Source organism: Schistocerca serialis, chromosome 2, assembly GCF_023864345.2.
Source record: "Schistocerca serialis cubense isolate TAMUIC-IGC-003099 chromosome 2, iqSchSeri2.2, whole genome shotgun sequence".
Taxonomy (NCBI): Eukaryota; Metazoa; Arthropoda; class Insecta; order Orthoptera; family Acrididae; genus Schistocerca; species Schistocerca serialis.
Window position 1 is genome coordinate 724526805 of NC_064639.1, and position 14374 is coordinate 724541178.

General features: G+C 47.0%; 1 protein-coding gene across 1 annotated transcript in view; it reads right to left on the minus strand.

Moving 5' to 3' along the window:
* Nucleotides 1–14374, minus strand: part of LOC126456362 (esterase FE4-like) — an 89969-nt gene that overhangs the window by 37911 nt on the left and 37684 nt on the right. Inside the window, exons 5-7 of the mRNA XM_050092116.1 lie at nt 9487–9686; nt 5877–6042; nt 1124–1296 (exon numbers count right to left, since the gene is read on the minus strand). Coding sequence (XP_049948073.1) covers nt 1124–1296; nt 5877–6042; nt 9487–9686 — 539 coding nt within the window. The remainder of the gene's footprint in view (nt 1–1123; nt 1297–5876; nt 6043–9486; nt 9687–14374) is intronic.

Here is a 14374-nt window from a genome sequence, read left to right on the forward strand (position 1 = left end):
GACAACGAGCTAATGCTTTGCTGAAGATGGCTAGGAAAAACAGACAAATCATTATTCATCATGGAGAGTGGTGTTTTCAAAACTATTCCTCCTCTTTATGAGCTCAGTGTCGTCAGTAGTTCATGAACTTCATTGTTTTCGTGAGAGAAACTAGTCGGTGTTACTCACAGGGAACATTATTTCAATCAACAGCAATGGCATTCAAACTTAAGACCGGAAGCGTGCCAAAGACGAGGGACACATTGCAAGTTGTCTCAAGCTTCATCTATGTTTGTGTTTTACGCTTTAGCACTTATTATAATTAACGCAAAATATGGAAGAGATCCTTGATTTATACCGTATGGAGCAAAACATTATTCTTTTTCATAGAAGGGATGCACACAGACTACATTGGTTTCCATAAAACAAGGACAAATTGCTAAAGGGAAGATAATTCAGCAAATTGTATGGCGACTGTGAAGAAAGTTTGTAAGTGTGAGCTAAAACGCTGTCTCAGCTGCCTTCTCTCATACAGTTGTGTGATGTTTACAGATGACGCAGTATCAGAAAGATGCCCTAGGGTTCATGATGTAGTAATGTGAATAGCTGCAGTGGTGACAATTTAATCAGTTTTCTTCTGAGCTGTATCTGATCTAGTAGTTACGATATTTTATGGAAACCAGTGTAGTTACCCAATACTACCGTTGCTCTTTTCGGGTAACAAAACATTGCGTTGCTACAAGCACAGTCGAAAATACATTTCATGAATGTTGGGAATCGGCATTCTATTGGTATTGCAAATTTGATCTGTTACTGATAGGACAAAAAAATGGTTCAAATGGCTCTGAGCACTATGGGACTCAACTGCTGAGGTCATTAGTCCCCTAGAACTTAGAACTAGTTAAACCTAACTAACCTAAGGACATCACAAATATCCATGCCCGAGGCAGGATTCGAACCTGCGACCGTAGCGGTCTTGCGATTCCAGACTGCTGCGCCTTTAACCGCACGGCCACTTCGGCCGGCACTGATAGGACACCTGGCTGGCTTTACCACCTGCGGTTTACCTTATAAACAATGAGTGTATTATCTGCGCTTGATTTGCTCATTTTGATGTCAAAGGAGTTGTATGGGAATTGCTTACCATGCAAAGCTCCTTCATAGTATCCATACCAATCGCTCGGTCTCCGAAGTAGAAACTGCGTATCTGCTCTGCCACTGTATCCCTGTCCTCGTCTCTGCACCGGAGGTTGTATGGAATGAGTAGCCGGTGGTTCACAGCGTAATTCGTTACGATCTTCGGCTCCTTCAGCAGATCTGTGAAGAAAACACCAACAAGAAATGAAAATTACCTGACAGGGTGGCGATTGGACAAAATGCCATTTTGCAGCAGATTAAGTCCGTCACTGCCATACGTTCAGAACTACCGAATTATGTCTGAAGATATAAGAATTCAAGGGTTATTTGAGCTGAGCCTTGTCATCGTAACACAGAAAAGTGACGAGGGCATATACACTCTAAGACAAAATGTAAGCAACGCACCATGATGGAATTATCCGAATAGGACGGAAGTCGGTAGATATGATGTACACTCAGAGACAAGCAAAAAATTACAATTTCAGGAAAACTGGATGATTTATTCTTAAGGAAAAGTTTAATAAATTGAGCACATCAATAGTGCGTTGGGCCACCACTGGCCCTTATGGAAGTACTTTTTCGGCTTCGCGTTGATTGACAGAGTTGTTGGAAGCCCTGTTGAGGGATATCGTGCAAAACTCTTTCTAATTGGAGCGTTAGATGGTCACAATCACGAGCTGGTTAGAAGCCCCTGTCCATAGTACTCTGAACGTTTTTCATTGTGGAGTGATCCGGTGACTTTGCTGGCCAAGGTAGGGTTTGTCAAGCACGAAGGTAAGCAGTAGAAACTCTCTGCGTGTGCGTACGGACATTATCTTGGTGAAATGTAAGACTAGGATGTCTTGCCACGAATGGTAACAAAACGGTGCGTAGAATATTGTCGACGCACCTCTGTGCTGTAAGGGTGCCGTGGATGACGACCAAAGAAGACCTGCTGTGAAATAAAACGGCACCCCAGACCATCACTCCCGGTTGTTGGGCCATACGGCGGGCGACAGACCGGTTGGTCTCCAACTGCTGTCCGGGGCGTCCCCAGACACGTCTCCGCTGGTCAGCGGGGCTCAGTTCGAAGCGAGACTCGTTACTGAAGACAACTCTGCTCCAGTCAATGAGATTCCCGGCTTAAGACTTGTGGCGAGGAGGCCAGGACACAGTCGGATAGCAACCTGACTATCGCCCACCACAGAACCTGACAGCCAGGAGTGAGGATGGTCTGGGGTGCCACCTGTTTTATTGTCATCGGCGACACTCTTACAGCACAGTGGTAAGTCGAAGATATTTTACACCCCGTTTCGTTGGCCTTCATAGCAAGCCATGCTGTCCTTACATTTCTGCCTACTCGCAGACGACGTGAGTTTCTGCTGCTTGTCTTCTTGCTTGCCTAAAACTACCTTGGCCAACAAGGTCGCCAGATCACTCCCCAAATGAACGTTTGGAGCATTATGGGCAGGGCTCTCCAACCATTTCGGTGTTTTGACTATATAACGCGCCAATTGGACAGAATATGGCACGACATCCATCAGGAGCACATCCAGCAAGTCTGTCACTCAATGCGAAGCCGAATAAGTGCTTGTATAAGGCCCAGAGGTGGGCCAACGTATTACTGGCTTACTCAGCTGGTGAATCTCTTTCCTCCTGAATAAATTATCCAATTTTTCTGTAATTGTAAGCACTTTTTTGTTCCTACGTGCACATCACATCTACCGTTTTCCAGCCCATTCGGATAATACCCATATAGTACGTTTTTCTTCATTTTTTCATTTTTTGTCTCAGAGTGTATATTAAAATTACCGTGGGACCAGTCTAAGAATTCATAGGTGAAATCTTATCAATCTAATTATACACAGAAGATTAAATACGAAAATGGAAGAGGTACTAGACGAAGGACAGTTCTACTTCAAAATAGAAATGAGGCCGGAAAGTAATTCTGATTTCGCACTTAGTAACGGAAAAAAGCGACAAGAAGAACCGTGATCCCTACTTAGTTAATTCACCGGAAAATAATGTTAGTCTCCGCCTTAAAAGCGCACAGTGCTTGTTTTGATTCGCTGCAAATGGTGTAGAACTACTATCAGGCGATCATGTCAAACTGTGTTGTCTGTTATTGATAGAAGTATTGGTAGTGAAATGAGGTGTGTGTGTTTGGGGGAGGGGGGGAGGGGTGCCAGTTGGTTATTACATTGTGTCCCAGTTCCTCTAGGACTGCTTGTGTGAAATTCCATGATGCAATAATGTCTCGTGACGAGTTGCGGCGTTACGATCCTTGAAGTGTGAACAACAGCCGTGCAGGAGGTCAAAGCTCTAGCATCGTTGCATCAGGCCCCACCATGACAACGCGCCAGTCCACAAAGCGAAGATCGTGCGCTAGCGGATCACTCCTGGATCAACCCCAGATTTGGCCACAGCCGACATCTAGTTGTTCCCCAGATAGACATTAGGAATGAGAGGACCCCGTTACGGCGCACTTAAGGATATCCAGGACATCTGTACTGCAGTACTAAATGCAGTTTTTCAAAAAAGGACTGCAATTACAGTTTCAAAACACTTTTAAAACGATTTCAGCTCTGCTTTGATTCAGGGGGAGACTATTTTGAATAAATATAGTGATTTTGTGAACATAAGAAACGACATTTAATTTTTAAAACCATAGTCTTAACGGAACTGTGATACACTGCGCATACGATCTGCGCATTTAGATGAGTCGATACGGAAACGTGACATAGTGGCAGTAAGGAGATATTGTGTTCAGGCGTGCCCATGACTACACCACTATTAAAATTGCTCGATTTGATGGTGTGTCAACGCAGAATGTCCCAACGCCTCTACAAGTAATGGCGCATCAATCGTAGTCATGTAACACAGCGTAAGAATATTGGACGTAAAAAAGATAGTAACAAACCGTCAGGGGGCTGAAGACGGATGTCCCTCCTTGTCAGTGACAATCTATTTCATATGCGACAAGAATTGCCACTGTCAACGAAAGCAGGTCCATCTCGCCCGGTTTCCGAGCGAACACTGTGGAGGAAACTTCATGCAGTGGAAGTTTGGGGCCGGGTGACTCACGAAAGTCCATTGCTCACGAAGGCACATATAGCTGCGCATCTTCAGTGGATCAAACAACACAGAAGCTGGACAGTAGCTGACTGAGCGGTCCGACGAGTCGTGGTTTTGCTTCTTTCCAGAAGATGCGAGGCGTCGTCCACATCGACAGCCCGCTGAGTCATTTAGCGCGTAGCGTCTCGAAGGTGTAGCTCAGGCTGGAGGTGGTTCTGTGCCATGATATGGACCCATTCATTCACTTTACTCTGAACATGAATCAAGATGCTAATTTCAAAATTCTCGATGAATCAGTGTTTCAGCAGTTCGACTAGCCAACTTAGTCCCGTAAAAAGTGGCTGGGATTATTTGGAATAGCGAGTGAAATATGCACGGCGAGTTCAATAAGTAATGCAACACTTTAGTCTGACAGTAGGTTGGATTTATTCAGGATCACAATACACCGTATTATTCTCCACTCTTTTGGCTACAAAACCGTATTTTTCGACGTAATCTCCGTTCAGTGCGACTGCCTTACGCCACCTTACTGGGAGAGCATATATGTCCGCATGGTACCGCTCTACTCGTTTACGTCGGAGCAAACGTGTTGCTGCTTCAATAACCTCCCCACCGTCCACGTACTGCTTCCTGCGGAGTGCACCACTTCATTGGGCCAAACAGATGGAACTCGGAAGGTGCGAGAATCGGGCTGTAGGGTGATGAGGAAGAATAGTCCACAGAATTATGTGAGTACCTTCGGGTGCGCAGACTCGTGTGAGACCTTGCATTGTCATGGAGAAGGAATTTCGTTTGAATTTTGGTGGTGACGAACAGACTGAAGTTGTTTCTTTAATTTCCTGAGAGTAGAATTACACACTTCAGAGTTGATCGTTACACCATGAGGCAGAACTTCAAACACAATACCTTGAGGGTCCCAGAAGATCCTCACCTCGACTTTACCGGCTGAGGGTGCAGCTATGAACTATTTCTTCAGAGGAGAGGTGGCTTGGCGCAACTCCATGGATTGCTGTTTTGCCTCTGGTTCTGTGACGATGTTCGCCAAAATATTGTCACGATCAGCCTCGTAATGCCCAAACAATTCCGCACAGATGGCCCTTCGTTTCTCTTTATGCTCTTCTGTTAGGTGGCGAGGAATCCAGCGGAAATACACCTTTCAGTACCCCAACTGGTAGATGAGTATGCCAACACTAACAACAGAGACGTACAGATGTGCAGCAACGTGTTTGACAGTGATCCGTCGATCACCTCGGATGAGAGTGTCCGCAGTTTCCAACATAATAGGAGTCACAGCTGGGTGCGCCCTGTGTGCGAGAGATCGGACAAGCTTGCTCGACCTTGTTGCGATGATGACAGACGCCTAGCCCGACGACTCACCCTGCTTTTGTTCAGTGCCAGGACTGCCTAGACATTTTGCAAGCGCCTGTGTATATCTGCGATGCTCTGGTTTTCCGCCAAAAGAAACTCAATGATAGCTCTCTGCTTGCAACGCGTGTGATGCTACAGACGAACGTTAAACAAAATTAAAATTGAAAAGTAAGGCTGTTACTCTCTCAGACAGTACATTTTTCAGATGGTATATCAGGATATTTCTAAAGACGCTCGAAGTATTCTGAGTCGTGTATTATTCATCAATACTCACTTAAAGGCACTTCGTAAAAAAAGAGAGTAGCAGGTTGTACAGCTAAAGTGGCGGCTCTGCCGACCTGGGAGAAAGAGTGAGCCCTCGAAGGCGGTGGCGCCCGTGATGAGCGGCAGCTGCTGGAAGTCGCCGCTGCGCAGGATGTCTTCGGGGTGGCGCGTCAGGAAGGCACCCTCTCCTGCCGGCTCCACGGTGCCCACGAAGGGAAACATCAGCCCACGCGCCTTGTCCTGCAACCGCCCGACACGCCGGTATAACGTACAGTTGGTTTTACTCGAAGGGTGAGAGCGAGCGCCACAATTTCGCTATTATCTACGACATTTAATTTATAAACTTCAATAAGGCCGAATTATGCTGCTACAGCTACACTTAGAATTCTTTCCCTATCGTCACCACCTACTAGACGTGGCGTCTATAACTAATAGCTCATAACTTATACAGAATGGTCAAAAACAGTCTCGAAAACTTGTAAGAGGGTGCTGTGCTGAGAAATAATTGTTAAGGAAAAAATTCGATACGTTCCGCCGTTTGGGGAGTTATTTAACACTGAAGTTCGGCAATCAGGTCGTAACGTGTGCAAATCAAAGCAGCCTGCCATAGACGGTGTCGTGAAACGTGTTCTTCGTTTGGTTTCCTCAAACCGAACACACGTAGCTTTTGCTCACCTCGCTTAAATTTAAAACTTCTGAAAACATTTTATCTGATAATGAACATTTCTACAAGTGGTAACTTACCCACCCACAGATGCCTTACATTACCGCATTTTACCACAAGTGCTTAAATTTGAGCTCGCAACGACCTGATGGGCTAACTTCAATGATAAACGACTCGGAAAAAGCGCAACGTATCACCTTTTTTTCTTTACAATTATTTCTCAACACAGCCTCATCTGCAACACCCTTACACGCTTTTCAAACTGTATAACATGGTGTTCATTCGGGACACAAAAGAAATTAAACTAATCGCATTAATAAGGAACTATTTGTCGCAGCGTATCAATGAGCTGTTTTACGGCAGAACAGTTCAGTTTACCGTCCGAACATTGCGTCCGCAGCGGTGCCGATGTGTCAACAGGCACGGCGTGTGTCGTAAGCCAGTACGCTCGGAGAGGAGGCCGGCGGAAACAGCGAGCACAGCAGGGCAGTGCGTGACTGCGAGCGATTCAGCAGGTAGCGTGAGACAGAGACAGAACAATCAGGCGGGACTCAGTGCGCCTCCGTAACGTTATGCAAGACACATGATTCGATTCGCAACTTCATGCACTGTTGGTTTGTCAAGCGGGCTAATGTAGCGACACAAATCGTTAAACAAACGTAGTAGTAGGAGAGACTGTTAACGGCTGGGACTAAAGGAAGAGGGTCCGGTCATTATGAATGATGTTTAATAGCAAAACCCCTTCCCCATCCGTAAAAAAAAATCTCCAGCTGACAGACCAGTAATGACTCTATCAGAATCATCGATGGCGTTCAAGCCCTTAGCGCTAGATTGTCTGATTACTGTTAGGTGGCCGGCTGGTGTGGCCGTGCGGTTCTAGGCGCTTCAGTCTGGAGCCGCGTGACCGCTACGGTCGCAGGTTCGAATCCTGCCTCGGACATGGATGTGTGTGATGTCCTTAGGTTAGTTAGGTTTAAGTAGTTCCAATTTCTAGGGGACTGATGACCACAGCTGTTAAATCCCATAGCGCTCATAGCCATTTGAACCATTTGAACCACTGTTAGGTAATAGTTTGTGCACGATTGTTCCATCTCTACAGCACATATCCGCTACACTGCCGCCCGTGAGCTACTCAAGAGACTGCCATGACGTTTTAATGTCGCAGCCTCCGATCCACCACCGGCTTTCTGCAGGGTGGGTCACGATCGGCGAACAGCACGACATCACGACGACGCAGTCACCTGATGGGCAATAGCGCGGCTCATCGCGATGACCCAACACGGCGAAATTCAGAGCCTGCTACTGCAATAGTGTCGGACAACACGGCATCCGAAAAACTCCACGCGGTGTGGGAAGGCGAGAGGAGCCTTGGGAACGACCGAGCACTGCCACGTCGTCTCGTAGGTCCAATCAGGACCACAGCAGCAGACAGACGTGAGAGTCCGACCCAGGACCTAGGAGAAAACGGAAGCCGCCGTCTGAATTGTAAAATTACTGAATAAACATGTATTACAACTCATTCTTTTATTACAGCGTCTGATAACGCGCCCAGAAACCTACCACGACCACCTGAACACAGTAGGGGCATCAGCCGGGTCTGCTGGCTCTTAGAGCGCTGTTGTTTGTCGATCCTGATCTGAGTCCTTACACCATGGCACGTTTAATCAAAACAGATTCATTTCAGTGGCAGCTGACGAGCAGTTCACTATAGAAACTTCCTGGCAGATTAAAACTGTGTGCCGGACCGAGACTCGAACTCGGGACCTTTGCCTTTCGCGGGCAAGTGCTGTACCAACTGAGCTACCCAAGCACGACTCACGCACCGTCCTCACAGCTTTACTTCTGCCAGTGCCTCGTCTCCTACGTTCCAAACTTTACAGAAGCTCTCCTGCGAACCTTGCAGAACTAGCACTCCTGAAAGAAAGGATATTGCGCAGACATGGCTTTGCCACAGCCTGGGGGATGTTTCCAGACTGAGACTTTCACTCTGCAGCGGAGTGTGCGCTGATATGAAACTTCCTGGCAGATTAAAACAATGTACCGGACCGAGACTCGAACATGGGACCTTTGCCTTCCGCGGGCAAGTGCTCTACCAACTGGCTACCCAAGCACGACTCGCGCCCCGTTCACGCCGAGTTCGAGTCTCGGCTCGGCACACAGTTTTATCTGCCAGGAAGTTTCATAACAGCGCACACTCCGCTGCAGAGTGAAAATCTCAGTCTGGAAACATCCCCCAGGTTGTGGCAAAGCCATGTCTCCGCAATATCCTTTCTTTCAGGAGTGCTAGTTCTGCAAGGTTCGCAGGAGAGCTTCTGTAAAGTTTGGAAGGTAGGAGACGAGGTACTGGCAGAAGTAAAGCTGTGAGGACGGGGCGTGAGTCGTGCTTGGGTAGCTCAGTTGGCAGAGCACTTGCCCGCCAAAGGCAAAGGTCCCGAGTTCGAGCCTCTGTCCGGCACACAGTTTTAATCTGCCAGGAAGTTTCATATCAGCGCACACTCCACTGCAGAGTGAAAATCTCATTCAGTTTACCATAGGTTTCTTTGCGCCATGTTTGAAGTTAAACACGATGGGATCCCACCGCGTCTTAAACGTAAATGGCGTTGCAGGTATGTTTCGAGTACTCGAAGGAAGAACCTTCAAATATTGATGTGCACAAATGAGTCCTACTCCGATGGTGACCATCAGTACCAGTAAATATCTATAAGTACAAAAATTGTAGGATCGGTCGTAACTTCGATACTTCAACACTATTCAAGTGAGTCAGCTATCCCAGTTGTAATACTTCATCTTCTATCACAAATACTTCAATACTCTATAAGATGTAGTCCTCCAACTATGTACAGACGACGCAAGAATACAGCAGCGCCACTGATTTAGACGATACGCTTTTTCTGTAACTCTTCTCTCGTAACAAAATTTCCAACTTTTGCGACAACTGTCTTATGGTTTCCATAGTTATTCCTGATTCTGTGACAGGCTGTGTAGACGAGACGCCAGAACGTGGCGGACACATGACGTACCTCCTCGGTGCGACCTTGAAGAGTGTTCTCGACGAGCGCCGTGGCGGGCTGGCGCGCCAGGATGTCGAGCAGCTGGCTGGAGTCTGTTGTCGTGAGGCCGAGGTGGGCAGCTAGCGCGAACGAGCGCTCCGGCACCCGCGCGCTGAACGCGCCGTCGCCCACTGCCACGCCGCTCTGTGCGATCACTCGCCGGAACAGACCTGCGGCATCGTGACAGGCAGCTCGCCATCTCAATGAGACACAGGAAGTCATGCTAGGAACAACGGCAGCAATCAAAATTAAAGAAACCAAGGGAACAAAGAGAGGACGAGGTTAAGACGTTCAAAGTTTGTGAAACACGCTTGGCTACAATCAAAAAAGAGACTGGAATCAAAAATCATCATTAGAAGACATTTATTTATCACTAGATGCAATGCCGACAGCCATTATTCACTAAAATTCACAAATTTCTTCTGGCTAACCGAAAAAAAGACATGTGGCCACTGCAATGAAAGTGCAGCACTTCTTTCTAACTATCCTTTGCCTCTTGGCTTCTTCCATGTATGCATTCGAGACATATACTGAACACACCCCCTCCTCTCTCTCTCTCTCTCTCTACGTCCATCTCTTCCTCCCCATGTCTGTCTAACTCATCCTCCAACCGCTCTCTGTTTCTTCATCTCCTCCTCTCCCTCTCTTTGTCTATTTCCTTCAACCCCTCCCTCTGACCATATTCCCCTCCCCCTCACTCTTTCCATTTCCAACTCCCGCTCTTCTTTTCCCACTTGCCCACCACCCCTGTACACCTTCCACCTCCCTCATGCGTCTCCCTCTCTTCCTCCTTGCTCTATCCACCGTTTCCATTTCCATCTCAACCTGCCCTTACCCATGGTCATTGGTACACATGTTGTTGTTGTTGTGGTCTTCCGTCCTCAGACTGGTTTGATGCAGCTCTCCATGCTACTCTATCCTGTACAAGCTTCTTCATCTCCCAGTACCTACTGCAGCCTACATCCTTCTGAATCTGCTTAGTGTATTCATCTCTTGATCTCCCTCTACGAGTTTTACCCTCCAGTACCAAATTGGTGATCCCTTGATGCCTCAGAACATGTCCTACCAAACGATCCCTTCTTCTAGTCAAATTGCGCCACAAACTCCTCTTCTCCCCAATTCTATTCAATACCTCCTCATTACTTACGTGATCTACCCATCTAATCTTCAGCATTCTTCTGTAGCACCACATTTCGAAGGCTTCTATTCTCTCCTTGTCTAAACTACACTCCTGGAAATTGAAATAAGAACACCGTGAATTCATTGTCCCAGGAAGGGGAAACTTTATTGACACATTCCTGGGGTCAGATACATCACATGATCACACTGACAGAACCACAGGCACATAGACACAGGCAACAGAGCATGCACAATGTCGGCACTAGTACAGTGTATATCCACCTTTCGCAGCAATGCAGGCTGCTATTCTCGCATGGAGACGATCGTAGAGATGCTGGATGTAGTCCTGTGGAATGGCTTGCCATGCCATTTCCACCTGGCGCCTCAGTTGGACCAGCGTTCGTGCTGAACGTGCAGACCGCGTGAGACGACGCTTCATCCAGTCCCAAACATGCTCAATGGGGGACAGATTCGGAGATCTTGCTGGCCAGGGTAGTTGACTTACACCTTCTAGAGCACGTTGGGTGGCACGGGATACATGCGGACGTGCATTGTCCTTTTGGAACAGCAAGTTCCCTTGCCGGTCTAGGAATGGTAGAACGATGGGTTCGATGACGGTTTGGATGTACCGTGCACTATTCAGTGTCCCTTCGACGATCACCAGTGGTGTACGGCCAGTGTAGGAGATCGCTCCCCACACCATGATGCCGGGTGTTGGCCCTGTGTGCCTCGGTCGTATGCAGTCCTGATTGTGACGCTCACCTGCACGGCGCCAAACACGCATACGACCATCATTGGCACCAAGGCAGAAGCGACTCTCATCGCTGAAGACGACACGTCTCCATTCGTCCTTCCATTCACGCCTGTCGCGACACCACTGGAGGCGGGCTGCACGATGTTGGGGCGTGAGCGGAAGACGGCCTAACGGTGGGCGGGACCGTAGCCCAGCTTCATGGAGACGGTTGCGAATGGTCCTCGCCGATACCCCAGGAGCAACAGTGTCCCTAATTTGCTGGGAAGAGGCGGTGCGGTCCCCTAAGGCACTGCGTAGGATCCTACGGTCTTGGCGTGCATCCGTGCGTCGCTGCGGTCCGGTCCCAGGTCGACGGGCACGTGCACCTTCCGCCGACCACTGGCGACAACATCGATGTACTGTGGAGACCTCACGCCCCACGTGTTGAGCAATTCGGCGGTACGTCCACCCGGCCTCCCGCATGCCCATTATACGCCCTCGCTCAAAGTCCGTCAACTGCACATACGGTTCACGTCCACGCTGTCGCGGCATGCTACCAGTGTTAAAGACTGCGATGGAGCTCCGTATGCCACGGCAAACTGGCTGACACTGACGGCGGCGATGCACAAATGCTGCGCAGCTAGTGCCGTTCGACGGCCAACACCGCGGTTCCTGGTGTGTCCGCTGTGCCGTGCGTGTGATCATTGCTTGTACAGCCCTCTCGCAGTGTCCGGAGCAAGTATGGTGGGTCTGACTCACGGGTGTCAATGTGTTCTTTTCTCCATTTCCAGGAGTGTATTTATCGTCCATGTTTCACTTCCATACATGGCTACACTCCATACAAATACTTTCAGAAACGACTTCCTGACACTTAAATCTATACTCGATGTTAACAAATTTCTCTTCTTCAGAAACGCTTTCCTTGCCATTGCCAGTATACATATTATATCCTATCTACTTCGACCATCATCAGTTACTTTTCTCCCCAAATAGCAAAACTCCTTTACTACTTTTAAGTGTCTCATTTCCTAATCTAATTCCCTCAGCATCACCCGACTTAATTCGACTACATTCCATTATCCTCACTTTGCTTTTGTTGATGTCCATCTTATACCCTCCTTTCAAGACACTGTCCATTCCGTTCAACTGCTCTTCCAAGTCCTTTACTGTCTCTGATAGAATTACAATGTCATCGGCGAACCTCAGAGTTGTTATTTCTTCTCCATGGATTTTAATACCTACTCCGAACTTTTCTTTTGTTTCCTTTACTGCTTGCTCAATATACAGATTGAATAGCATCGGGGAGAGGCTACAACCCTGTCTCACTCCCTTCCCAACCACTGCTTCCCTTTCATGCCCCTCGACTCTTATAACTGCCATCTGCTTTCTATACAAATTGTAAATAGCCTTTCGCTCCCTGTATTTTACCCCTGCCACCTTCAGAATTTGAAAGTTAATATTCCAGTCAACATTATCAAAAGCTTTTTCTTTAAGTCTACAAATGCTACAAACGTAGGTTTGCCTTTCCTTAATCTTTCTTCTAAGATAAGTCGTAGGGTCAGTATTGAATCACGTGTTCCAATATTTCTACAGAATCCTAAATGATCTTCTCCGAGGTCGGCTTCTACCAGTTTTTCCATTCGTCTGTAAAGAATTCGCGTTAGTATTTTGCAGCTGTGACTTATTAAACTGATAGTTCGGTAATTTTCACATCTGTCAACACCTGCTTTTTTTGGGATTGGAATTATTAGATGCTTCTTGAAATCTGAGGGAATTTCGCCTGTTTCATACATCTTGCTCACCAGATGGTAGAGTTTTGTCAGGATTGGCTCTTCCAAGGCTGTCCGTAGTTCTAATGGAGTGTTGTCTACTCCCGGGGCCTTGTTTCGACTCAGGTCTTTCAGTGCTCTGTCAAACTCTTCACGCAGTATCATATCTCCAAATTCATCTTCATCTACCTCCTCTTCCATTTCCATAATATTGTCCTCAATTACATCGCCCTTGTATAGACCCTCTATGTACTCCTTCCACCTATCTGCTTTCCCCTCTTTGCTTAGAACTAGGTTTCCATGTGAGCTCTTGATATTCATACAAGTGGTTCTCTTTTCTCCAAAGATGTCTTTAATTTTCCTGTAGGCAGTATCTATCTTACCCCTAGTGAGATAAGCCTCTACATCCTTACATTTGTCCTCTAGCCATCCCTGCTTAGCCATTTTTCACTTCCTGTCGACCTCATTTTGTATTCCTTTTTTCCTGCTTCACTTACTGCTTTTTTGTATTTTCTTCTTTCATCAATTAAATTCAGTATCTCTTCTGTTACCCAAGAATTTCTACTAGCCCTCGTCTTTTTACCTTCTTGATCCTCTGCTGCCTTCCCTATTTCATTCCTCAAAGCTACCAATTCTTCTTCTACTGTATTTCTTTCCCCATTCCTGTCAATTATTCCCTTATGCTCCTCTGAAACTCTGTACAACCTCTGGTTCTTTCAGTTTATCCACGTCCCATCTCCTTAAATTCCCACCTTTTTGCAGTTTAATCCTTCCTATACTTTCAATATTCCCTCAACATGCCTGTCAAGTGGGTAGGCTACATATAAGGGGCTTGAAAAATCATTTATTTCCCCCTGTACTACAGGCCACCATGTACAGCTGATCGATAAAGTAGACCGATATTACTTGAAAATATCATGCGTGTCATGCAGGGTAGCCTATATGTTGGAGCCCAGGAGACTGTTTCTTGTCTCTGACATGTGGGCTGCATGAAAGCAGGTTGATTTGGCGGAGTAGTACTGTTTCTACACAACTTGTCTGTCTTCAAAGCAGCCTATAGACTAAGGGCTGGAAAAAACACGTTTTTGCCTATATGTCCTCTCCTATTGGAGCTAGGAGGTTATAAACCACATAGTGCTGGTACTATGATGCGTGCTGTTTCTGCGCCAGGTTTGGGGGAAATTGATCCAGGGGTGTGGGAGGAGATCACGGGTATAGATACATACCCTCTGCTCTT